The 23,564-nt window shown below is 53.4% G+C and overlaps 14 protein-coding genes across 14 annotated transcripts; 6 read left to right on the top strand and 8 right to left on the bottom strand.

Annotated features, from left to right (window-relative positions):
* Positions 1 to 509: 509 nt before the first annotated feature.
* On the bottom strand, positions 510 to 1,548 carry J3458_019039 (uncharacterized protein; the record flags this gene model as incomplete). The annotated part of the gene is made up of 2 exons (XM_007810146.2): positions 985 to 1,548; positions 510 to 931 (listed from the first exon to the last, which is right to left on the bottom strand). Exons 1-2 carry the CDS (start codon positions 1,085 to 1,087, stop codon positions 510 to 512), a joined length of 525 nt encoding a protein of 174 aa, XP_007808337.1. The 5' UTR covers positions 1,088 to 1,548.
* Positions 1,549 to 1,715: 167 nt separating this feature from the next.
* J3458_019038 (uncharacterized protein) lies at positions 1,716 to 2,933 on the top strand (the record flags this gene model as incomplete). Its single annotated transcript, XM_007810145.2, has 2 exons — positions 1,716 to 2,040; positions 2,098 to 2,933. The coding sequence occupies 2 exons, from the start codon at positions 1,716 to 1,718 to the stop codon at positions 2,931 to 2,933; spliced, it is 1,161 nt and encodes a 386-aa protein (XP_007808336.2).
* Positions 2,934 to 3,656: 723 nt separating this feature from the next.
* Positions 3,657 to 4,313, top strand: J3458_019037 (uncharacterized protein; the record flags this gene model as incomplete). Its single annotated transcript, XM_066121374.1, has 1 exon — positions 3,657 to 4,313. The coding sequence occupies one exon, from the start codon at positions 3,657 to 3,659 to the stop codon at positions 4,311 to 4,313; it is 657 nt and encodes a 218-aa protein (XP_065973731.1).
* Positions 4,314 to 5,211: 898 nt separating this feature from the next.
* On the top strand, positions 5,212 to 7,177 carry J3458_019036 (uncharacterized protein). Its single transcript, XM_007810144.2, has 6 exons — positions 5,212 to 5,390; positions 5,448 to 5,518; positions 5,586 to 5,716; positions 5,782 to 5,901; positions 5,968 to 6,817; positions 6,902 to 7,177. The coding sequence occupies exons 1-6, from the start codon at positions 5,369 to 5,371 to the stop codon at positions 7,130 to 7,132; spliced, it is 1,425 nt and encodes a 474-aa protein (XP_007808335.1). The 5' UTR covers positions 5,212 to 5,368; the 3' UTR covers positions 7,133 to 7,177.
* Positions 7,178 to 7,354: 177 nt separating this feature from the next.
* J3458_019035 (uncharacterized protein) lies at positions 7,355 to 7,831 on the bottom strand (the record flags this gene model as incomplete). Its single annotated transcript, XM_007810143.2, has 1 exon — positions 7,355 to 7,831. The coding sequence occupies one exon, from the start codon at positions 7,829 to 7,831 to the stop codon at positions 7,355 to 7,357; it is 477 nt and encodes a 158-aa protein (XP_007808334.2).
* Positions 7,832 to 9,166: 1,335 nt separating this feature from the next.
* Positions 9,167 to 9,567, bottom strand: SOD2_5 (Superoxide dismutase [Mn], mitochondrial; the record flags this gene model as incomplete). Its single annotated transcript, XM_066121373.1, has 2 exons — positions 9,167 to 9,289; positions 9,355 to 9,567. 2 exons carry the CDS (start codon positions 9,565 to 9,567, stop codon positions 9,167 to 9,169), a joined length of 336 nt encoding a protein of 111 aa, XP_065973730.1.
* Positions 9,568 to 9,589: 22 nt separating this feature from the next.
* On the bottom strand, positions 9,590 to 9,935 carry SOD2_4 (Superoxide dismutase [Mn], mitochondrial; the record flags this gene model as incomplete). The annotated part of the gene is made up of 2 exons (XM_007810142.2): positions 9,590 to 9,823; positions 9,888 to 9,935. The coding sequence occupies 2 exons, from the start codon at positions 9,933 to 9,935 to the stop codon at positions 9,590 to 9,592; spliced, it is 282 nt and encodes a 93-aa protein (XP_007808333.2).
* A 481-nt stretch (positions 9,936 to 10,416) lies between these two features.
* J3458_019032 (uncharacterized protein) lies at positions 10,417 to 11,391 on the top strand. The gene is made up of 2 exons (XM_066121372.1): positions 10,417 to 10,851; positions 10,923 to 11,391. The coding sequence occupies exons 1-2, from the start codon at positions 10,631 to 10,633 to the stop codon at positions 11,167 to 11,169; spliced, it is 468 nt and encodes a 155-aa protein (XP_065973729.1). The 5' UTR covers positions 10,417 to 10,630; the 3' UTR covers positions 11,170 to 11,391.
* Positions 11,377 to 12,478, bottom strand: J3458_019031 (uncharacterized protein; the record flags this gene model as incomplete). Its single annotated transcript, XM_066121371.1, has 2 exons — positions 11,377 to 11,902; positions 11,961 to 12,478. 2 exons carry the CDS (start codon positions 12,476 to 12,478, stop codon positions 11,377 to 11,379), a joined length of 1,044 nt encoding a protein of 347 aa, XP_065973728.1.
* Positions 12,479 to 13,533: 1,055 nt separating this feature from the next.
* Positions 13,534 to 13,737, bottom strand: J3458_019030 (uncharacterized protein; the record flags this gene model as incomplete). Its single annotated transcript, XM_066121370.1, has 1 exon — positions 13,534 to 13,737. The coding sequence occupies one exon, from the start codon at positions 13,735 to 13,737 to the stop codon at positions 13,534 to 13,536; it is 204 nt and encodes a 67-aa protein (XP_065973727.1).
* A 395-nt stretch (positions 13,738 to 14,132) lies between these two features.
* J3458_019029 (uncharacterized protein) lies at positions 14,133 to 15,401 on the bottom strand (the record flags this gene model as incomplete). The annotated part of the gene is made up of 1 exon (XM_007810140.2): positions 14,133 to 15,401. One exon carries the CDS (start codon positions 15,399 to 15,401, stop codon positions 14,133 to 14,135), a length of 1,269 nt encoding a protein of 422 aa, XP_007808331.2.
* Positions 15,402 to 15,700: 299 nt separating this feature from the next.
* Positions 15,701 to 16,486, top strand: J3458_019028 (uncharacterized protein; the record flags this gene model as incomplete). The annotated part of the gene is made up of 2 exons (XM_066121369.1): positions 15,701 to 15,739; positions 15,914 to 16,486. 2 exons carry the CDS (start codon positions 15,701 to 15,703, stop codon positions 16,484 to 16,486), a joined length of 612 nt encoding a protein of 203 aa, XP_065973726.1.
* On the bottom strand, positions 16,104 to 20,154 carry HGT1 (high affinity glucose transporter). The gene is made up of 3 exons (XM_007810138.2): positions 19,756 to 20,154; positions 19,013 to 19,599; positions 16,104 to 18,954 (listed from the first exon to the last, which is right to left on the bottom strand). Exons 1-3 carry the CDS (start codon positions 20,052 to 20,054, stop codon positions 18,191 to 18,193), a joined length of 1,650 nt encoding a protein of 549 aa, XP_007808329.2. The 5' UTR covers positions 20,055 to 20,154; the 3' UTR covers positions 16,104 to 18,190.
* J3458_019027 (uncharacterized protein) lies at positions 16,720 to 16,953 on the top strand (the record flags this gene model as incomplete). Its single annotated transcript, XM_066121368.1, has 1 exon — positions 16,720 to 16,953. The coding sequence occupies one exon, from the start codon at positions 16,720 to 16,722 to the stop codon at positions 16,951 to 16,953; it is 234 nt and encodes a 77-aa protein (XP_065973725.1).
* Positions 20,155 to 23,564: the final 3,410 nt, after the last annotated feature.

Below are 23,564 nucleotides of genomic sequence, written 5' to 3'. Positions count from 1 at the left end.
TGCTGCGGTCGCAAGCAGGTAACTATCCACTATAGGTAATTGGCGCTCTGTCATTGGCTGATCTTGGTGGTTGATTTCTCACTGCCGCGTCCGGCCACCAGGGGAGCTCCAGTTCGTGGGAGCGAGCCCATTGCAAAACGGCCGCACTTTGGAACTGGATCGTTTTCACAAGCCGACTTACCACCGTGCGCCAACAGTCTAATACTATTAGCAAGTGTCACCTGGGGGATTCCACGGCCCTTATAACCTACATCTCCTTTGATGCATTTGTCACGAGCGAGACCATTTTATCCAGGACTGCATGAAGCTAATACGCCGACATCGGCGACAGTCCAAAATCACCTTGTAGTCCTGTCCTTGATGCGCGGCACTACCCCGGCTTGAGAAGTCTGTAACTGCGTAGTCATTGATTTATCTCAGGGTTCAATTCTCAATAATCCAGGGCTCCAGCGTTGGAATATGATTGAGCTGAGCAGCCAGCCAACGACGCACTCTGTTACCAGCCCAACTCAACCATCCGTCTTCTTTTCTTCTCCCTCTTTCTTGTCCGTTCTTTTGGTCAAAATCCCATCAATGACTCCCAGATCTAGAGCTTCATCCACGCTTAGATATTTGTCTCTCTCCATCATGTCATTGACCTCTTCCAGCGAGTACTTGTCGGTACCCTTGGCCTTATTCAAATGGTATTGCATTATCTTGTTTGACTGTTCTCGAATGCGCTGTATTTGGTTTGCGTATATCAAAATATCCGATGCTTGGCCTCTAGTTCCGCCTAGCGGCTGATGAATCATAATCGAGCTGTGTGGTAACGCGAATCGTTTGCCGGCCTCTCCACCAGCCAGGAGAATCGCCGCCATCGAGGCAGCGCCGCCCACACAAACGGTTGATACGGGAGATTTGATATATGTCATGGTATCGTAAATGGCCATTCCTAGCGTGCTTGTCAGAGGTTGGTCATGAGCAGCCCTTGCTAAGCGAGCGCACCTGACGTCACTGAGCCTCCTGGCGAGTTGATGTACATGGTGATCGGCTTCTCGGGCGTATCGGATTCGAGCCATAGGAGCTGGGCAACGATTGAGGCAGACATGTAATCGTTGATTTCGCCATTTAAGCAGACAATCCGTTCCTGAACATGTCAGCTTAGCATTTGCGCCATTGCGTAGCGGAGGCCCCAACCTGCAAGAGCTTTGAAAAGATATCCCCTGCGGCCCATCAGTATTCTCCCCTTTGATCGCGTTTATATGAGGTGCATGGAGTTTGACCAACAAGTTTTTCTTCCTGCGGCCTGTTCACGTCAGCCCAGAAATCCTGAAATGCGATCGGCTCTCCAAAGCTCGCTTACCGACGTCTCTTCAATATATGGCATCGGGATGTAGTCCATCGTCGGCTCGGATCCAGCCCTGCTAGAGAAACCAAAGGACCGCCTGCCGTGACGAGATGGCTTCGAGAGCCTACAAATGGCTGGCAAAGCGCGTGGTCGCAACATGGTGACGTTGGCCTACCGCTGTTGTGTCATGTTATTGTTGTTGGGCTCGGCGGTGCAAAAGACAGTGGGGGATGGCTCTGAAGTCTCTGGACGTCTCTGACAGCTCTCCACCGAAAAAACACCTGGGTGGGCTCCTCTTGGCCAAGTCACCGAGCTTCTCAAAGCCCTTGACGAAGGCGGCCCTCTGACGGCGCCAAGGCAAATATTTGGCATTTGAAGATTGGTCATCATGATAACGAGCATACCATTTCGAGCCAGCCCATTGCGAGCTGTTGGCTGTAGCGTCCAGGCGCAGAGATGGGCATCGTACGACAAGTCTGCGCTCACGAGAGACGCATTGAAACACAAAGTCGAATCGGGCCTCAGGGCCGGTAACGGCGATGCTACTCTGCTTCTAAACACGGAGGAAAAGACTATATCCACGGCTACAGGCGATTTACCACTTTCTCCCCTCTTTGATCCCGACTGGATAAAGGCGCGCCGACGGTCACGAAAGCACAGTCCAAGCAGGCCTACGGGTAGATTTAGGAAGAAGTTGGCCAATAATCCGTACGGTAAGCAGGCGACCCTCGGAGGCTTTACTTGATGACTTGCATCTCATGACTCTGTAGCCCAAGCTCTCGCGACTCCGATACGCCGATGCCCCAATACTGCAGTCTTCTTGCCGAGGTACTTTTTCCAAGACTTTGAGCTTGTCAAGCATCCGCAAGACGACTCGCCGTGGTGGGCTCCGGGTCCTCTGGCATTTGAAGACCTCGTGTACGAAGAGAAACCCCCAAAAGATGAAATCCAGAGTGCAGACTCGGAGACGGCGGTACCACAGGCCCAAACATTGGGCGCCGACAATCACGCCTCTGCAGCCGCTTCAAGCACGCGTCCAAGACGAAGTCCAGTTACAAGCTACGCCCTGTCTCGAAAATCAGTCATAGACAGGATTGGTGGCCCAAACAGAAAGAATGCGGCTCTACTTCTAGCCACGCGAACCGGCATGGCCACAGGGCCAAACACCAAAAACCCAGTCTGGAGGCAAGACATGGGTGATGTTCTTTTACGAATGATGCGACGTCGGGCCGTCGATGCTCTGGTTTTTCAATCCGGAATGAATGGGTCGGGGCAGGAAAAACTCATCCAGCCTTGCAAGAAGTGGGATGAAATCAAAGAGGTCCGGCCTCGTGGATGTGTGCTGTGGTTACCAAGTAAAGAGGAATCGTGTGCTCAGTACGCGACACTGGATCTTGACGGCGCAAAGTATGGAAGCAAACTCACGGTGCATAATTTGCACTGGCTTCTCGGAGAGGCTGAGCTTGCAAGACTGAGAGGTGCATCCAAACTGTTTCATGAGAATGGAATTCTAGTTTTGAAGCAGTGGAAGCGGAAGTCGGTGATGAAGCTGCATCTTTTGCTGTGGCGATTGCAGGGGTATTTGGCACAACCGCCCGGTCTGTGATGATGACGTCTTTCGACATTGAAATCGAATGTGCAAAAGTGCAATAGACTGTATTACTATCTGGCTGAATTTGACAGCCGTTTGTCACAGCTTCTGAATTGCCGATAGCGTTTGATCACTCGGAGATTATCCTGATAATCCACCGTTCTTGGACATACGGAGCCTGAGCGATTGACGCACCTGTACAAATGGTGAAATGCATCATTCATAGGAGTTCTAGCACCAGACAGCATATGAATGTTTTTTGGGCTGGTCAACTGCTGGCCCTGACATATCCAGGGAGCGCTTCGGGTCCATTCTGGACAACTTTGAAGGCTCATTGAAATGCCTGACATGGTTCAGTTCTTGCCATTCGCCAGACTGCCACAGTGTTTAGAACTCTATGCTGTTGGTTTCTAGTTCGCACATTGCAAGTCTCTTGAAGGGGACATCCGTATGCTTACACGCCGTGCTAGAAAGACTTTCTTTAACAGACTGCACGAGAACTGTTCCACCTTGTTCCCTAGTGGACATGTCAGACTCCATCCTGTAAGCACCACGGATTGGACGCGATATCCCAGGTGCGCATCAATTCCGACTCCCAGACATTGCGACAAAGCTGCCTGCCGGGGCTATTCTGGACCCTCATCGCGGCACAATACCGGGCAGGACGTCTTGGGCAACCGGGCCATTTGAAAATGTCCACGTGCACAAACAGGCAGCACAACTTTTGCATACCACTGCATGGACTTGATCAACAGGTTCATCTATGGCATAAGCATTCCATACTTTTACAGCCGAGAGGCGTTTGAGGGATCTCTCGCAGGTCTCGGGGAGTTGTATACCGCGTGGATACGAACGGCAGTAACAGAGCGAGTCTTTCCTATCCGGAAATCAAGTGACGGGCGTGTCCAGGTCTACTTGGGCGGATGGAGTCTCGGCGGCATGCTCAGCTTAGAAGTCGCCAGGCGCCTCGCCGACGATGACGGCATCAAAGTCGTCGGTATCCTCATGATTGTCACAATATATCCCTGTGGCCCCAAACGGACTACAACGACCGAATTCCCCAGCAATATGGCGGAATCTGGCCTCACAAAGAACGAGATCCTGTCGAGGAGGTGCATGGTGCGGGCGAGGCGCATGGTTGGCGGGTGGGAGCTGCCGATCTGGGATGGAGACGATGCGGATACGCGGCCCAAGAGCGTGCTTCTGCGAGCCAAACAGCGATTGCCGACGGCAGCCAGTCCACTTGGATCCAGTGAATTGGATACATGCCGCGCAGATAAGAAGCTTGGATGGAGGCGGTATGACAAGAACATGCTTGCCGACGTGTTTCCCGTGACGGGCACCATTTCGACTTGTTTAGTTTGGACAGGGTCGAGGAAACCACCAAGGCTGTGAAACGAGCATTGGAGAGGCTGGAGAGGCTGGATAGGCTGGATACGGAGTTTGCGTCTAAAAGACGGCCGCGGTGGTAGTATCATGGCGTTTCAGAGCCACCCAAGAATATGGGGTTATAGAGCCATGTTGCATATCTGGCGCTTGTAGGAATTCTGTCACGGGTGATGAATGGAAATTGGTATTTTCGGACGACATTTATTGACTCGTTTGCCATTCAACAAGAACCAACATATAGGCCCGGATCCGTCCACGACCTGACAATAGTAGATCACTTGCTGGCATGCCTTCATCTCAGACGCAATGACTACCCGGTGCCGTCGATCATGTTCCATCCCCAGGCACCTCAGAGAGCGTCTTTTTCTTTCTCCCTCCGTTCCAGCTCTTGCATCGACGTTGAACGAATGACTTGACGGCAAATTTGAGTTGCCAAAGACCCAGTAGAACGTCCCCAGTAAATGACGTCGGTCGTGGAGAATGCAGTCTCATCCGACCCCACCCAAAGTATCCACCAGCGTCATTTTGCGTGTCAAGTACTCAGTAACACGCAGCGATAATATGCCACCCACCATCACTGGACTTGGGATTGGGCTCCTGAACATGCAGATAGAGACGACGCCGTGGCGCATTACTTGGTTTCTTTCATTGGGCGCGCGCATGCGACTCAAAGGGTCGCCAGAGCAGGAACGGAGGGGGGGACCCTGGAAACCCACTCGAGCGGACAGGAACGTGCGTCTTGCTACTGTTGGCGATGGACTTGAGCGAGCTCGGGATTCCTTACTTGACCAGAGTTAGAGACACGAAACCCACTTCATAATCCACCTGGCCCCTTGACCGTAGCAATCGCAGCTGTCGTAATGGCACCGTGCATTTGTGGCATCTCTTGGGCAGACCCGCTCGAGTTGTTTTTGGCGATGCGCCGCTGTTGCCCCTCCATGGACTAGAATTGGCCCCTCGCCGTCATTTTGGATTTGCCATCTTTTTCGCTTTACATTTCTCTCCTATACACATTTGCAGGTACATATGTTGGTTATTTTTTGTTGAATAACTAGATCAAAATGGAATACGATACAAAGACCCGTACGAATCCGTGCATTCGACCATTGGCCAGAGCCTAACTGACATGCGCAATCCCAGCCAAATCCGTCACCAGCGACCCGACGTCGTTTGCCTACGACTCTGTGCGAAACCGCTGGCCGGTTATCCTGGTATGCACTTTCCACCAAGGTATGGCCACAGTGAAAGAGGAGAGCGCTGACAGCTCCGTCCGTGCAGACTGGCGCCATTGACGACGTCCACCGCACCGTCGCCCAGACCGACGACGCCGAGAAGCAGGCTGAAGGCAAGAAGATTATCGAGCAGCTGGGCAACCTGAAATACGAGGTTCTTCACGACCGCAAGCTCACGTGCGTACTGCAACGAAATTCTTTCCATGCCAGGAGGAGAGTCTGGGCTAATCACATTGCTGCAGTCCCATCGTCGACGATGGCTACCCCGAGGAGATTGCTCGCTACAACAAGGAGATTGAGCAGTTGGGCAACCCTACGTGGTTGGACGTCCCTTGGCTGTTCTCCGAGTGCTACATGTACAGGTGTGTGGGAGATTTTTCGAATACAACTAATCAAGACGTCTTGATGCTAAGTTCCATGCCCAACAGACGCATCAGCACCTTTTTCAGCCTCACCAAGCACTGGCAAAACTATGACATCTTTTCCCGCCAAAAGATGGACACGTTCCGTACCTCTCGCAGTGCAGTTGTTGAGCTAGCTTCCCGATACAAGGAGTTTGTCACGGAGCTTCGCTCTAACAAGGATGCAACTCACAACGAGGAGGCCGAGAAGCTCCTCTTCACCGAAATGTTCGAGATCTGCCTCTGGGGCAACGCAACGGATCTGTCTCTGCTCACCAACCTCACCTATGAGGACATCCAGAAGCTCCAGGGAAGCCAGGCTCGCAAGGCGGCGGAGAAGAACATTCTGATCAACAACCTCCCCGAGGCGTACGCCATCCTCAAGGAGGCCCGCGATCAAGGCAGGAAGGAGCGCCGTGTTGATTTTGTCCTCGACAACTCCGGCTTCGAGCTGTACGTTGACCTTGTCCTGGCCGGATTCCTCCTCACCTCTGGCCTGGCCACCCAGATCATTCTCCGTCCCAAGTCGATCCCCTGGTTTGTATCTGATGTCTTGCCTGGCGACTTTCCCTTGCTCCTCAACGCCCTTTCCGACCCCAAAAAGTTCTTTGAGACCCAGTCCGACGACGAGAAGCTGCAAGACAAGACTCCGGCTCCGTTGGCTGACAAGGAGGCCGAGGACCTTCTCTTTGTCTTCCAAGAGTGGGCTAACCTCCACGCCGAGGGCCAGCTCATCATGCGCCCTAACCGCTACTGGACTGCTGGTGGCAGCTTCTGGCGCCTGCCTGCTGAGGCTCCTGAGCTTCACGAGGACATGAAGGGTGCCGAGCTTACCATCTTCAAGGGTGACCTGAACTACCGAAAGCTTACCGGTGATGTGTGTCCCCCCGCCCTCTTCTGTAGACGTGTTTACCTCTTTTTTTTTTTTTTTTTTTGGGCAGAAGCTAACTGGAACTTACAGGCTCACTGGGACCCCACTACCCCGTGGACCACCGCCCTCGGCCCCATGGGCCCTGGATCCGGGGTCAACGTCCTCTCTCTGCGAACCTGCAAGGCTGACGTTGTTGTCGGCCTTCCGGCTGGTAAAGACGAGGAATTGAGGGCCACTGAAGGTGGTGGTGGTGATAGTGGTGCCAGACGATGGGCTTGGCACGGAAAGTGGGCGGTCATTTGCCTTTCAAAGGGTTCATAGAGGCATAAAGTTATACCCGGGGTATGGATGAGAAAAAGTTGAACTGTCTCTTATTTAAACGATAGACTATAGAATCATGGCTGTGATCATGAAGGACTAGAAAATCAACGACTTGTCAAGCATTGTTTCTTCAGCTGAAAATAAGGACGCGACGCGCATTGCCCTCTTGTACGCTGGTCCATGTTCCGCAACACTGATATGAGTGCCAGCTGTCACGGAGACTCAAATAGCCCCGAAGTCTGCCTCTCCATACGAGGGAGGATCAGTGTAGGAGGGAGGATCATGATAAGAAGGTGGCTCGTCGGTGGGTGTTCCGTATACGGGGGGCGGACCTCTTGTACGGCTAGGATTGCTGCTGCTGCTGCCTCGTTGCCTGGTACTGGTGGCTAATGTGGTGGGTGTGGTGGTTTGCAGAGACGTCTCCGTAGCATCTGCACTGGACTCGTGCGACGGCGATGGATATACGTGGCCTGACGGAGTGCTCGGCGTGGATAGTGTTGGGGATTCCTGGGTATCCGTTGAACTCGTGGTCCCTGATGGACTGTGGTACGTCGGAGTTGCCGTGCTGTCATAGGTAGGAGGCGTCGTCTCCGAATACGGCTGGATCGTTGGAGAATACACAGCATAAGTGCTGCCACCTAGAGGACGAACACGAATCCCTGGTCGCCGAAACGTTTGGATCCTGCGTGGACGGTCCATAACCAGTCGTCACAGGCAAGTCAGACGATTCCACCGGATCTGGGGCCGCGTACGAGGGGGGTGTGGGAGCTGCATAGCTGCAACTGGCTTGGTCTGTACACAGGCCGTTGGACGATGTGTACGAGTCGATGGTGGTGCTGGATGGAAGCTCTGGGTATGTTTCCGTGGATAAAGGATAAGGGGGCGCTGCCGAGTACGCCGGAATGCCGGTAGTGGCGTAGCCAGTCGAATAGCATAAAGCAGCGCACTCCGTCACTGTGGTTGTGACCGTGACGGGGACGGTTGCGATGGTCAGCGCGGCACTGGAAGAGTCAGTCCTATGTACCTAGGTGGTCATGAGCACGGGGGTTTTGGGCCATACCTGAGTCCCAATACAAGCACGTCAACAGCCTTCATCTTGAGCATGTTGTAAAGAGCGATGGAAACAAACGTTGACTTGTGTTGACGTGACGGTTTTCTACTAAATGCAATTTCCCTCAACCAAGCTGGCTTCGGCCTCGGCGTCTTTATACGTCTTTGCGCTACTGTCGAATACCAGTACTTTGAGCCCATCTACAGCTCATCCGTGTGGACTTGGGAGTAAAATCACGTTCGTGCCTCTATCCGAGGCCATTTCGGCCCGGCGTTTTGATGATCCCTACACCGTTCCGAGTGTTGTGTTCCGGGGACACAAGTGATTCGCATTTGTGGACTGCCTCTTGTAATACTATGGACACGATGGCGCGTTGTGCAATGATCCGCCGCAGTTTGGCAGCTTCGGAACAGCCCTGCATCTCTGGCGTTGCAAGACTGCCGATATGAGCTCATCATTATCTGCGGCGGTCCGCCCCCCGTGCCAAAAACAATAGCTTCATGGCCAGAACGGGGCATATACTCTATGCTGAGCGACACGAATCTTGCTGGATACGAGGCTGTGCCGCCCGCAAAGAGGAGTGCAAAGAGACTTGGACATGAATACGTCGGCAGCTGACTTTGTCACCCCCTTTTCGGAAATTATTCAGGAACAAAGGAACCATGGCGCCGTTACAGATGTACGAAACGTGCGACCATGGTGCGCGTGGCCCAGGTATCACGGGCATGCTGGTTGCGCTGAATCTAGGAAGCGCGCCGTCACCGCCTCTACAAACGCTCCCGGCCATGGGCGATTTTTTTCACATCAGTCCCGTTTGACAAGAAACTTAGACATTGGACTCATATATTTCCATTCAGTTGACTCATGTTTTACTCGGAAGCGAGCCGTGGCCATCACACCGCTAGATGGGGGATGCCAATGACGAGGTCCATTATTTTTGCCGCTATGCAACGATGGCTTTCCGCAAGGAGGCATACGCAACACTAAATGGCGGCCTTGAGGACTTTGAACACATCATCGCGTCCTCCGTTGAACCGAGTCTCGGCCGTCTTCCAGTTGATGACCTTCCAGATGTTTTCAACGTACGCCGCCTTGCCATTCAAGTACTACCAACGCAGAACCACGTCAGCAACACTGCTCATGGTGACGAGTGATTGGGACGGTATCGTACCTGTAGGTAATAGGCATGCTCCCACATGTCGACCCCCAAAATGGGCACCTCTCCGCCCACAACCGGGTCCTGGTCCTTGGTGGTCACGATCCGCAAGCTGCCGGCGTCCTTGACCAGCCAGCCCCATCCACTGCCCTGCAAGCCCAGAAGAGCCTTTGTAAAGGCGGCCTTGAACTCGTCGAAGCTACCCCACGTCTTGGTGATGGCAGCCATCAGGGTTGCTGCGCTCTGGGGGTTAGCCTCGGTCCGAGCTGGCCGGGGTCAGATTCTCCCAGAACAAGGAGTGGTTGATGTGTCCGCCACCGTTGAACTTGATCGCGTTTTGGAGGGCGATCTGGCCGGCAATGTCGTTGGACGCGGTGGCCGTTGCGTAGGTTTTGAGGGCGTTATTTAGGTTCGTCACGTATGTCTGGTGGTGTTTGCTGTGGTGGAGTTCCATGATTTGCGCCGAGATGCTGGGCTCCAATGCCTGCGAGGAATAGAGGGGTTAGGCATACAGAATCCAGGACCTTGATGGGTTGCAGGAGACGTACGTTGTAAGCATAGGGCAGCTTGGGGAGGCTGTAAGTCCCGACAGACATGGTTGCCGTTGGTGCTTTGTGATTTAAATCTGATGTAGAGGTGTTGCCGAGGGCGGGAGTATAGCTGGGTAAGAGTGTCAAGAGAGCGTAGCAAAACCGTCAGGAATCACAATAAATGGAGGAGCAGAGAGGGAGGGGCAACGTAAGGCAATAGCAGCGTTGGGAGCCGATGATATATGTGATCACAACCCTACGACTCGAACGCCAGACCTGCGAGACAGTGGACCACGATTGCATTGGGCATCATCAACCTATACTCGACTCGGAGGGAAGGGGGGGGCGTCGCACGAAACGGACAAGCAAGGCCCTTCATCTGCAACGCTGATATGTCAGCAACTTCGTCAAATCCCTTTCTCTGAATGGTGAGAGGCGCTTGGCGTGATTCCGGAGCATTTCCGCGCAAACTTGCTCATTGACGATTACCGCAACGGGAAGACAGGGCTGACGCGCCCGAGGTTGTGATTGGCTCGTGGGTCCGCCCTGGCTGCTTGTTGTCCATGTGCACCTGGATGGCTCAAAGGGTGAGAAACGTTGTAAAAGAGCTGAGCGAGAATGAGCACATCGCTTTGTTTCAGAGAGGCAATTATGCCTTGTCCTTGTTTCCAGCCACGTATTTTAAGCTGCGTTTTCCTCCATTACCCGCGCCGTATTGTTGATGTTGGAGTTTGTAGGAGAGGAGCCCTTGTGTACCAACAATGTGTGGTCCAGAAGTCACGAACCGACCTCGAGGAGGTGCGCTGGCCGCCCTCAGTGCACCGAAAAATGGGCACAACACCCCGTCAAGCTGGTTTACCCAAGGAGATCTGGCTTTCCACACACCCGGACAGCCCGGAAGTACAGAAGCCACTCATGCGAGACTCACGCCCGCCGAAGCGTGCCGTCTGGCGGACGTGGATAAGCTCCGCGTCGTCATCCAGTATGTATTCTTTCTACAGCAAACGCAATGCAAACGGGAAAAACAAGACAATTGGTCTAACGGATGTAAAGCTCAAGCGGCGACATGACCAAAAGCGCTCATGACTGTGGTCTCTTTCGACAATTTGTGTTCCCAGCAACGCGGCTGTTAAACAACTATGTCGAATTCCCGCTTAGCTCGCCGCTTTCGTTAGAAGTCGGAAGCAGCGGCATAATAGGAAGACGAGTATCGGTGTCGTCGAGGTCGGAGTCGGGACCCGAAGTGGTGATTGCTGAGGGAATCGTGGGATTCAATTTTCTTGGGCAGCCGTCGCTGTAGCGGGCGCATCACATTATATACGGCACAAAGACCTAATTTTCGGGTCAATGAGGGTGATGCCGTGGCTATGGGAAAGTTGCCCTGCCCAGAGCAGCGAAAGGAAATCGTGGCGGCTCTCCAAGGTTAATGATGCGTAATTAGATTTGGCAGAGTATAGCAAGTACTGCCATGATAGGAGGGCATACTTGACAACAAGCTGCACCATTGCTATTGCTTCCTCCCAAACACCCTCTTCATAAGTGACGGTCTCTTCTTCACGCTGGCCGCCTGTGGCTCGTCGTCCTTGATTTCCATTCCTCGTATCCTCCACAGCAAACCGATGAGACTAGAAACAATGACCAATTCCAACCAGCCATCATGCTCGTTGGCTGTTTCTGGTAAAAGTAAAACACCCTCGCTATGTGGTAAAAACAGAGATCCATGATGGCCAATGTGATGGTAAATAGCCTTGATATTTGAGTCTTGTGGTCCAGAATCGGTTTCTCCTTGGCATGTCTCGCCACCCAGTTCCGCCAAAGTATATCGCAGTGTGCCGTGGTCCAAAGGGTGAATTTGCCATTCGTAGACAGAAGCTGTGTTGGGTATTGAGAACCTAGAGTACGGGAAGTGAAGTGCAGCGACCATGCTCTCGAGACGGGGCAGTGGGTATGTTGTCGATATGTTGATCGTGTCTGAGTGCTGATCACTTGTGACGGATAGCAAGCTGAAAACATCTGTCAACATGGGTAGAATGCTACGCCAGGGGGGTCAGCAACGACACTCGCAAACCATTGACCCGACACGATACTAACATGTTGACGTGAGGTATTGGGTCCGCCTGACCCCCCTTGTGCACCGTGGCAGAGATATCGCCTCCGTCTCTAATCTTTTCGATATCAAGACCAACAACATACGCTGCCTGGACATCCCCATCCCCAACAGGACATACCATGGTATTTACTCTCGTCTTAAAGAGACGACTGCCCATCAGCGCCTTGCCCGTCACCTCTTCTCCCCCGACGGGCGAATGGTCAACGGCCTGTTTGTACTGCAATCCAGCATCAAACAGTGACAGATTCAGCATGCTATGCCTCGGCACGTACAGCACCCTTGACAAGTGAGCAGGCACTGGGGTTGGTTTTCGACCCAAGCCACTATCGAGGTCGACATTGAATAGCCTGTCCCTCTGCAAGGAAGTCGCCAGGACCTCATATGCCCCCGGCGCAGCGAACTCGCCCATGTTGTGAAGGGGGGCCTGTTTCGTTATTGGGGTGTTGCCTCCGTGATGGGATTCACAAGGTACTGGTGCCTGCCAACTTGGACGCCTCATGACGCAGGAGGAGGACTGCTGAACCCAGGAACCAGGCAGCGAGTTGGGTATATAAACGACATCTCAAAATAAGCCACCCCCTTTGCGTTGAATGTCTGGCAAAAGGGCGCGCTGAGCTCGCTGACGGGACAAATGAGGATGCCCGAAATGCGGAAGCCTAGGGAATGGTGTGGGACTGTCTGCATGACTGTCAGCGTCTAGTGGCACGACTCACGGGTCGATATCCCAGGAACGAGTGGGCATCGCAGCCAGGCACGTGGCACTGATAGCAATTGCCGATTCCTGGGCACACCGGTGATAATTTGAAAGGTCAGTTTAATAGTGATTGTACATGGGAGATGGCAAAACACGGCTGTTGCGTCTCGGAGAACCGGAGAACAAGCGAGTAGTCACGTGTGGGCGAGCAGCATTGTCGAGTGATCTAGGGCTTATACTTGCAGGCCGAGTCCCCCCAGAATAGTTTACGCTTAGAGAGTTGAAGTCATGACAGAATTCTCCCAACAAACGGCTGGCATGCACATACAACTCATCCAAACGCTATGCGCCTAGCCCTGGGATCGTGCATCACGGCTCATGCAGCATGCAAACCGTCGTGGCTTTCCCATACGCCCCCAAGTCCGATTCGATGGCCTCTCCGACATCTCGAAACTCGCACTTCTCATACAAGCCATGCCAAGCAGACGACGCCTCCAGCCATGCCAACACCCCGTTGCGATTGGCTTCTTAAAGCCCAGCCCTGACAAGTGCCGTGCCTACGCCTCTGCCCTGTGACCTCGGACGAACTGCAAGGGCCTGGAGAACTATATAGACAGGTTAAACGAGATCAAGTACGACATGGAGAAAGGGGAGACTTGCCACTCCCTGGCTTCCCAGTAATCCATCTTCTCCTCCTATCGTTTACGGCAGCATGATACTGCAGGAATGACTCCGGGCTTATCGCAGTCTTGGGAGCTTCTTTCTGCTCCTCCTCAGTATTCTTTGCCGCTTCGAGGTGAGTCTCGGCGTCAGGGTAGATGTTCCATCACGACCAGCCTGGAATATCGCCTGTTTCATCGTCAATTGCCCTTGGTGAACCTGGCTGTTGGGTCCTTGAGAACCCCCCGTAAATCTCTTACGGTGGCTGCCGTATCGCCATGAGATCCATACATGAGTTTCATAAGAGCATCGTCTGCAAAGGCCTCGTAATGGATATCGACGAGAGTAGGGGCATCTTGGGATGATGAGACGGGGTGTAAAGGCGTGCCTTGTTGCACAGACATTGTAATGTTTGTGTTTTGGCTGTACCCAGGTTTAGTGTTATTGACCAATATGTGGCCTTGAACAAGGCGGCTGTTACAAGTCCAACGACAACTGACAGCTTGGGCGCATCTTACCACGGACATTGAGTCTCTTCATCATCCCCCAAGGACCGCAAACTCCACACCGCGATGAGTCATTCGGCACGGAACACCTTCAACTACCCACTTGGATACGCATATGGGCTATATGTTGCCAGCAGCAATCCATTATAGTCATTATCACGCGTCCAGACAAAAATGTGCTTCCTTCTTCCGATGGTAATGTCAAGTGCTCCCATGTCCATGCAATGCCAAAACAAGTACAACTCCATATACATATGCTATGCCATGCGCGCCTCTCGTGGCAACTGACCATGTCAATCCAAGCTCGTTTCATCCCAGTCAACCCATCGCCGAATCACATCGTCCACCTTTCGAATCCCTTCCCGCGTAGCCTTCACCTCAAACCACTCTCGATGCTCCCTCCCGCAGGCGTCACATGTTGACATGTCTGCGCGCAGCCCCATGCCCGCCAGCTCGATATGAATCAGGCGCTCGACACGACGACAGTGAGGCGTCATCCGGGGCGTGCGGCTCATTCCAGGGCTGTCGTTTACAGCAGCCACGTAGGGGTAATACCGCAGCATCTCAATATCATACCCGCATTGCCGCTGCCACTGATTCATCCTCCGCTGCACGTTCGCTGCACGCCCTATTTTGAGCAGCATGGTCTTCTTGTCCCCCTTGCCGCTGGGGTCTGCAAAGGTAGACACAATGTCACTTGGTCGGCGTGAGCGCGCCGGAGACGATGGAGACGGCGGTACCAGTAAGGACCGGGCGGCGTCGACGGGCGGCGGTGACTGTTTAGACGTGGGTGTCAGCCAAAACATGTATATGTAGCCGGCTTCTTCGGAGTCGGTGTGCGGCTTGGCTAGTTCAGTCATGAGTGTCGACGCCGTCGCCATGTCCAGTGAGTCTGGAATTAGGTCCTTGAATCGTGCAGTTTGTGAAACGGTGGATCGACCAGATCGGTAGGATGCTTTGCCTGGGGAGGTGCTGGGTGTCGTGATTTGCTGCTGGCTGCCCGGTTTGCCGTTATGATGGTGTCTGCTTCGCAAGTTAGGCATAGAGGCCGAGGCCGGGTTCTGGATAGGTTCCGGCTGCGGCCGTGGTTTCGGTCGCGCTGGCTCGTGTACTTCCTCTAGTGGAATAGAGAAGCAGAGGCAAAACTGGAGTTTTGGCGGCGTCCTCGGCCTCGACGCTTTGATGGACGTGTTTGGTGGCCTCCCATGGTCCCTACTGTGCTTGTGGGTGTCCTTTTGTCCAAGTTGCACAACTCCCAGGCGGTCCGCGAGGGTATCCAAGCTCGAACGTTCTTCTAGAATAGGCTTCGTGCTCCTCCTAGGACCGGGGCTGGACGCTGCACTGTGGCTGGCCTGTTCCTTGTGTTGCCAGCAATATAGACTCTCATCGCTGAGATCGACTCTCGGCCCTCGATTCCTAGGGGCTAGCAAAATCCCGGACGACCGGCTGATGGGTCGTCTGCACGGCCTGCCGCTCGAGGTTATACCGCGACATGTGGAGTTTGGGTTTTTGGAGTCGGCACGGTCGAGAAGCGATTCGGGCGTGTTGGCGACGAACGGCATGACGCTGGGCCATCGAGTGTGATGAGGGCAAAGCTGGAGGGACAATGGTGAATGAGGCCTTGGCCGCCAGCAAAGGCTTCAGACGGTGGTGGATCACACGCAGCCACGAGGCCGCCGAGAGGACCTGAATTCACATTTCTGTGAATGGTTGGCTTTGTTGGGCTGTGCGTGAAGCCAAGACACCCAAGGCGCGTCGGGGGTGGCTGGGAGCTCCTCGTGTGCTCACGTGGCCGCCTTGCCGGACTGTGGGGCTCGACGGACTCGGTGGACTCGAACGGACCGGACTTGATGGATTTGACATGCCGCCGACCTGCTGCAATCCCAATGCAACACCAATCGTGAGCGGGAAACTCGTGGTTGTCTCTTCAATTGTAGCATTGAGCCGTTGTTGCATAAAGCGCTCCCCAGAAAAGACTCGGTAACACCCCGTGCGGCGACACGTTGTACCCCGTCGTCTCCGAAACCCGCAAAGTCCGCCTTGTAATCCCACACATGTACACAAAAGAGGAAAGGTCAACGGTGGAGCTGTCGGCGACGCTAGCGGGCCGCTCGCCGCCTTTGGTGGAACGCCGCCGCCCACATCTCCACCCGGCGCCGAATCCACGGAATCGTCCAGGAACACTCTCGCATGCAAGCAATTTGGCTATATAAGCGCCTCGCTTTTCTCTTCGAATCCAAACTCCAGTATCGAGTACCTACCTACAGAAATCTTGAAGCATCCACTCAGCTTGAACATCTCAATCGACCCTCGGCAATGGCATTCCAGACCCCCTTCAAGTACACCCCACAAGCTACAGGGCCGCCGGGTCCTCGTCCTCGGCGGTTCATCCGGCATCGGTTTCTGCATCGCAGAGGCCGCAGTCGAGCATGGCGCATTTGTCAACGTCAGCAGCTCCAACCAGAGCAAACTCGACTACGCCGTCTCCCGTCTCCAGAGCCACGCCACAGCCGTTGGTGTTTCTCCCGGCGACACGCTTGGCCAGAACATCAATGACCTTCTCGAGTTCGCCACCAAGAACGGCAAGCTGGGCCATGTTGCCTTCACTGCGGGCGACCTCTCGTCCTACCCAAGCTGGACGACGTGACCGTGGACCAACTTGGCAAGACAACCGCCGTCCGCTCCCACGGGTCAATTTTCCTGGCCAAGAATCTCCCCAGGTACATCAACCAGAGCGTTCAGAGCTCGCTCACTCTCACTAGCGGCACTGCTTCCCGGCGACCAACGGCAGCCTTTTCCATTGTGGCTGGAACTGGGGCAGGTCTTGAAGGCCTTGCTCGCGGATTCGCAGTCGCTCTCAAGCCGGTTCGTGTCAACGCCATGCAGCCTGGTGCGGTGCACACGGAATTGTTTAGTAGTATTACAGCGGAGAATCTGCCGGCTATTGCGGAGAGTTTTAAGCGTGAGAATATCACGGGGACAGTGGGCACGCCAGAGGAAGTTGCCGAGGCATACATTTACTGCATGAAGGATTCGTTTGCCACTGGCGGCGTGGTTGAGTCGAATGGTGGGCTATTGATTGGAAGTTTCAAGGATGAGTTCAAGCTCAATTGAGTGCTTTCTTTGACCTCGGGCTGATAGGATGTTTCTATACGAGTTCAGTAACGGTAACTTGGCGTTAAAAGAAGACTGCGTAGGGTGTCACTCCAAAAAAAGAAAATGCAATGTTTGTCGATCCTCTTGTCCTCGATAGCCCGTCGACGGAAATAACAACTAACGTCGCTGGGCAGGTCACTCAACCATCATATTCTTCCTTCCTCAAGCGTGGAGAGCTTTGTCTCTACTCGGCCCGCAAATCAAGTCGCTCCCATACCGTAGGCCAAAATACCTGGCTGTCGAACATCGACTTCAGCCATACACCGCAACCGCCGACATTGGATCTCACAACTTTCCAACACTGGCCCCTGGATGGATAGACCCCGAGCAGTGGATGCAATCAAGCCCGGATCCTGGTCTAGACCTTTCCGTTGTACGAGGCCCATTCGGGATCAATGGTAATTCGACTGCTCAAAAGTCAAGCTCGCCAAGTGACGCGCCATTGCCATATCTGCCTTAACGGCAGCACACCACCCTGACCAAGCCGTCCAGTCACGCCGACAAGGTTGGTTTCTCGACGCAAAGGCGCACATGTCGAAAGAAATGCACGTTCGTCACCACGCAGTCCTGGGTTGAGGCGAGATTTGGAAGCGCTCGCAGTCATATTCACCCGCATTGGGGATGGATTGAATAGTGTCGGGGAAAAGTTCCACAATGGATTTGCATTTTGGATAACACAGGGACCTTGCGTGGATCCAGAAGGGAAGCGCGTTGGGTCTTTAACTTTGTTGAATACTTGCGAAAACTAGCCGGCAGTTCCTGCGGATCAATATATTGACATTCCTCCTTAACCGTCAGGGCTATTGGCACTAGGATATAACAGCAACAGAAAAGAGCTCGTGGGTTCGGCGTGTCACTGAGCTTGAGGAGTGGCCAGTCAGTCCCCCATTCAAAGTACGGAGTGGTAGTACTGACGCTCACAGAATTGACAAGGGATTCCGCAAATCACAAGCGCTTGTCTCAACTTCATGGCGATTATTTACGAACATCTTTGCAACGAAAACTGCCTAAATTGGTATCGTTTAACATAATAAAATCAATCAGAAAAGATCGTCCCATATAAACTATCCCACATCTGGTCATTCAGAGGTCCTTGATTGAATGCAGATCACACACTAGAGCCTTGGGTGGTATTTGGCGGCATGTCGACTAAGGCAATTCGCGGTTTGAATTAATCTACTCGAGGCAGTCGCAATTAAGAAGCCGCAGGAGGTGTGGCGGCCTTCTCCACGTCGTGCTCGTGAGCCTCAGAGAGCTTGTATTCGGCGGCTCGCTTGGCGTCAACGTCACCATGCTCAGCCCGGTCGACCAACTTGGTGACGACCTTGGTCTTCCACGCCGGGGTACCTAGATACTTTATCCCGTTGGGATCTTCAAACATTGCCTCGGTCTCTTCCAAAGTCTTCCCAGCAGTCTCGGGGAAGACGAAGAGTACGTGGAAGAATGCTACCGTGTTGAAGATGGCAAAGACGAGATATGTCTTCCACTTGATGCTTGCAAGAGCAGGAGGGACGAAGAGGCCAAGGGCAGTGTTGAAAGCCCAGTTTCCTGAAGTTGACATGGCTACGCCCTTGCCACGGAGCCGCAGAGGGTACAACTCGGGTGGATAGATCCAAGAGACGGGGCCCCAGGTGGGAGCAAAGGAAGCGACGAAGAGGTAGGTGCAGGCAATGAGGCCTTTAGCAGGAGCACCGGTAAGTCTCATGGACTGGGCTGCAACACCATTGATACCACCGGGAACAATCTCAGCGTAGTTGGCCAGAATACCAGCATTGGCATACATCCAGGTCGCCATGAGGACGGAGCCAACCAAGAGGGTAGGACGACGGCCCCAGCGATCGACCCATAGGAGAGCAGGGATAGTCATGAAGACGTTGATGACGTAGCTGATGGATGATGCGAGAAGGTTGGCATTGCCCTCGTATCCGGCCATGCTGAAAACATTGGCAATATAGTACACTTTGAAAGACGGGTTAATCATCAAGTTCATATGGAACAAAAAACTACTTGTACTTACTCATGACGTTCATGCCGGTCAACTGCGACCAAATCTGTGTAAACAGGCCGATCAGAGTTCGATTAATCATGTCGGGCTTGAAAAGATCGAAATAAGTGACATTGGCGTGACGACGCTCAAACTCGCACATGTCTTTGATATCCTGAAGCTCCATGGCAACGAAAGGGTGGTCGGGATTCCCCTTTCCGTGCACAAGAGCCAGCACAGAACGACAGTCCTCCCAGCGATCCTTGCGGGCCAGCCAACGGGGAGATTCGGGTAAAATTATCATCATGAAGAAGAGGAAGACGGCAGGAATCATCTGCAGGCCCCATGGAATGCGGAAAGACGAAGCCTTCCAGCCAAAGTACTCCTGCTCACCGATAAATGAAGTCCCGTAGGAAATGTAGTACATGATGAGGATGCCCCAAGTAATAGCCCACTGCTGCATGCCGATGAAGCGGCCACGCTTAGAGGGAGGCGATATTTCGGCAATATAGACGGGAACTTGAGCTGACTCGATACCGACACACAGACCGTTTATGATGCGGCCCACAATGAGCATGCCGATATTTTGGGCAGCGCAGCAGAGTGTCGAGCCCACCAACCTGTGATAAAGAACAAAAAAATCTTGGTTAGCTCAACTGAGACTGTCTAGACCTCTGTCTATGCGTACGGGTGTCTCGCGGTAAAACTGGTCATACTGTGTGGCTGGGGTCCCCAAGTACCACAAAACAGCTTCTTCTCAGGGCTTGTCAACTTACCAAATTATGCATCCGACCATGATGGAGTATTTGCGGCCAAGTCGATCAGAGAGAGGGCCAGAAATAAGGGCGCCCAGCCAAGAACCAGCAGCCATGGCGGCTGTGATACCTCCCTGAACCAACTCATGAGGACCGGAGCACTTCTCATTAGTGTACGGAGGGCCATGGGGACCTTGGTTGAAGTAGCAAAGGTAAGACTGCTCCCCAAGCTGGGCAGATAAAGACGAAATGTCAAAGCCGAAAAGACCACCGCCAACAACCGACACTGCGGCGATCACGTAAATGTTGCCAACAACCATGTTGACTCCCGAGCGTCTCCCCGCTTAGAATCGTCTAGCGATGTCAAGTGCGCTTGAGAAGCCGAATCAAAATCCAAAAGGGCCAGCTTTCTTCTCTAGCGACATCAGCAGGAGATCATGGCCAAAGGAATCGGCTGGCCGGGGCAACGCATATATATATATATATAATATATGTACATATGATCAGCGCGGCCGAGCAGTTCCCAATACCGAACTGCGGTCAACTTTTGGAGACACCCACGAACACCGCTAACCCCAACATTGGAAAATACACCGGCATCAAGATGCGCCACACGGCCCACCCCCTGGTTAGTACTTCTGAGCATGTACATATTACTGTCAGCATCTCGGATGATGACTGACGAAGGTGTTGGTTGGTGCGGGCAGTCATGGATAGAGAACAAAGTCCTCGCGGGTGCGTGTGCGCTGGCGGGATACATGAAAGTGCAGGGTGGTGTTTTCGGCTAGCTCCTTCAAGACGACGTGGACGACGACCCCGGCGCTCCTCGAGGCCAAACTTTGCCATGAACAGAGTTGGGGTCAGACTGGGCACCGAAACCCCAGATCATCGGTTGGCCTACAGATGGCGACGCGGGGCACAAGCAAGGGCAGACCAACAGCGAACAGGACGTAGGATCGTCGCTCATGTGCGGCGGCATGGCGGGGCAACAAAGTTGCCCCAGTGATGGCGCCGAGCAATTGGCCGCCGTCTTCGTTGATTTGATGATCTCCCTGGTCTGGCAGGCAGTCTGGCAGGCAGTTTTGGCAGCTGAGGGGGGGCTGCTTCCGTCGGCAATTTGCTGCCGATTGCTCTGTCATGCTGCCAATTTGTTGATTTTTTACAGCTCCGCAGCTCTGCAGGTCTTGCAGCTTCCGGGGTGGTGGAAGTTGCATGTTCAAACGACGAAGCAGTGCCCGATGCAACTCGATCACGAGGTGGCCAAAGAGACGAGAAACGGCGCTTTCACGCAAACAGTTGGTGCCTGTACTAGTGTCCAAGGGTTCAACATCTCCTCCGTCGCCCTGTTGAAATGCCCAGGTGCTCTGTGACTAGGAGAAACCATGGGCGTGCGGTTTGTGCACCCAGGGCTCGGGAGCGTCGTACAACCTGATAAAAACCAGGTATGCCAGGACAGCCGGAACTGGATACGGAGTCGACTGTTCGGTCCATAAATTCCACAATCCAGTGAGACTGCATCTTCTGGCTGCGAGTATAAACACCCTCCTTCTCTGTGAGATATGCATACAAAGGGCAGTGTAAAACTCGGCCGAAGTTGTCATTGTTCGTCTGCAAGCTCCGATTGTGGCCATGGCCAGATCGTGCCCAGCAACGCCTCTCTCCACTTCCCCGGCCTCTCTCCGCATTGGCGCCAAGCATGAAGGTACGTAGTACTTTAATCACGGTGCTTGAGCTTTGGACGAAGCCCTACAGGTGCTGGAAATCCAACATCAAAGACGGAGTACGACAGACGTCATGGCGAAGAGGATGGTTCTGGCGGCTTGGCTGACGGCATAATATTGAAACTTGGGTTGCCGACTGGTATATCTGGAGCGCGAAAAAGTGTGTAGCTGGTCTTCTAGGCCTTGAAAGCCAAATGTTGCCAGTACAACCAAAAGAAGTGCTCTTGCATCACAGGTCCTCCATGCGTAGGCCGTGTGAAGCCTAAAATAGCCCTGTTGAGCGGATCATGCTGATTTGGTGCCATTTCTCTCCAAGCCCATCAAACCTTCGGAAGTCTTTTTTGGTTTTCTTGCAACTGTCAGCTCTTCGCAAAAATACATCCCTAGTAGGCAGTCGGCGGTCGGCGCGAAAGTGGAGACGATGGGGGCGGCAAGAAGCCAAGGAAGAAGCTAAGGAATGGGTGACAGCACTGACAGGTGATGGGTACAATGGGTCTCTGGCACCCAGTGATGGCTGGTTGGCTCGTTGGCTGGTTGGCTGGATGTGATCTTGTAGAGAAGACGACTCAGATGCGGATAAACTTTCAAAAGTGAGAGTGAAGCGTCGACTCCATGCGGATATCGGAATCATCTTGAAGTCGACTGGCGAAAGAGACTGAGAAGAGAGGCAGGGAAGGAGCGCCTCACCAATGCGGAAAGAACCAGACATTGAAATCTCAGGCTCTGGTGTGTAGGGTTCACCTCTGGCACTTGCTGGGAAACGTCGCTTCTGTTAGCGCATCACCACACATACTATGAGAGGTATGGCACTTCCACTCTCAACCTCCGGGGCGATTGTCACGCGCCTCTTCGGGCTCCCTTTGTCGTCTTGACAGCTACGCCGGCTTCCAACGGTGAGGGTGAGGGCGTGGTCCAACAAGGCACCAGGTCGGGACATGACGACCAACAAAAGAGTCACTAGTCGAAACTGGCTTTCCCAGAAACCACAGGTTGGTCTGATGAATGACGAGGATGTTGTGTTCTGTCCATATTGCCTTCACCGCTCTCGATTGATCATCGGCGACTAACACCTCTCAGCGTGTTGATCGAGTATACAGTATTCTCCCTTGAGTTCGTCCGTTGCAGACAAGACAGTAGCAACATGCCCACCGTCCAAGATCTCCAACCACATGGCAAAGGACCCGAGTCAAATCATTGCAACTCGTGCCACGCCCCACTGCGAGCGGATATCGCCCTTTTTTCTCCAAACCACCCCCAGAGTGTTGTCCTCTTTCTGTCCTGACCAGAACGGGGTTCTATGTCGTGTTGATGAGGACTCGGTGTTTTGTTCGTGCGAAACCCCGTCATTTCCGGAGCAAAATGAACCCAGTTTCGTCATCCGGAGAAGGCATCACCCTCCACCCCTGTCATGCAAGCCTCTTCAAGCCTCTTCAAGCCTTCCACCACCAACAGCTGCCTCGGGTCATAGCGGAGGAATAACCATCACACGGCAAGGAGCGCCACGACGTCCTTTAAAACCATGTCAAGGGCGGCGAGGGTTGAAAGCGGCGCCGTGGCCGAAGACCCGCCGGTGCATTCAGCCATGGCTTGATTCACTGTTCCACTTCCGCACCAATCAGTCGCCACTGACCAGGGTACGGAGTAATGGGGGCTGAGATAGAAGATGTACAAGCTTCTTGTGGCTTCCCTGGAAGTTCTTGTGGTTAAGCTGGTAAACCGCATCAAGAGCGGAAATACTCTGCAATAGTCCCATTAGGACGAACATGTCATGTTTACAATACTTCGCCACCACCCACAAATGACCTAACGGTCGAGTCGAGACCCTAGTGATCTGTTTCCAGCCGTCGCAGTAGTTTCGTCCCACATTGGAAAAGGGCCCAGGCCAAGTTGGCTCGTTGGCTGGATGCTAAATGCAACGAGGGGCCGAACCCCCTCTGTACAACGTCGTATTGCATCGTAATGTTGCTGTAAGCTTGGTAGACTTGATCCAGATGCCGGCTACAACTTTCCTTCCGCAAAGAGTTTGTTCGAGATGTGTGCGGACCACATGTCGGCCACAGCATGCCAGCCGGATAAAGGGCCCGTACTCGTAGAACCTCTGTGAATAAC

Source organism: Metarhizium acridum (assembly GCF_019434415.1).
Source record: "Metarhizium acridum strain ARSEF 324 chromosome Unknown scaffold_555, whole genome shotgun sequence".
Lineage (NCBI taxonomy): Eukaryota > Fungi > Ascomycota > Sordariomycetes > Hypocreales > Clavicipitaceae > Metarhizium > Metarhizium acridum.
Note: the sequence above shows the minus strand (reverse complement) of the source record. Positions and strands in the feature narration are given on the sequence as shown.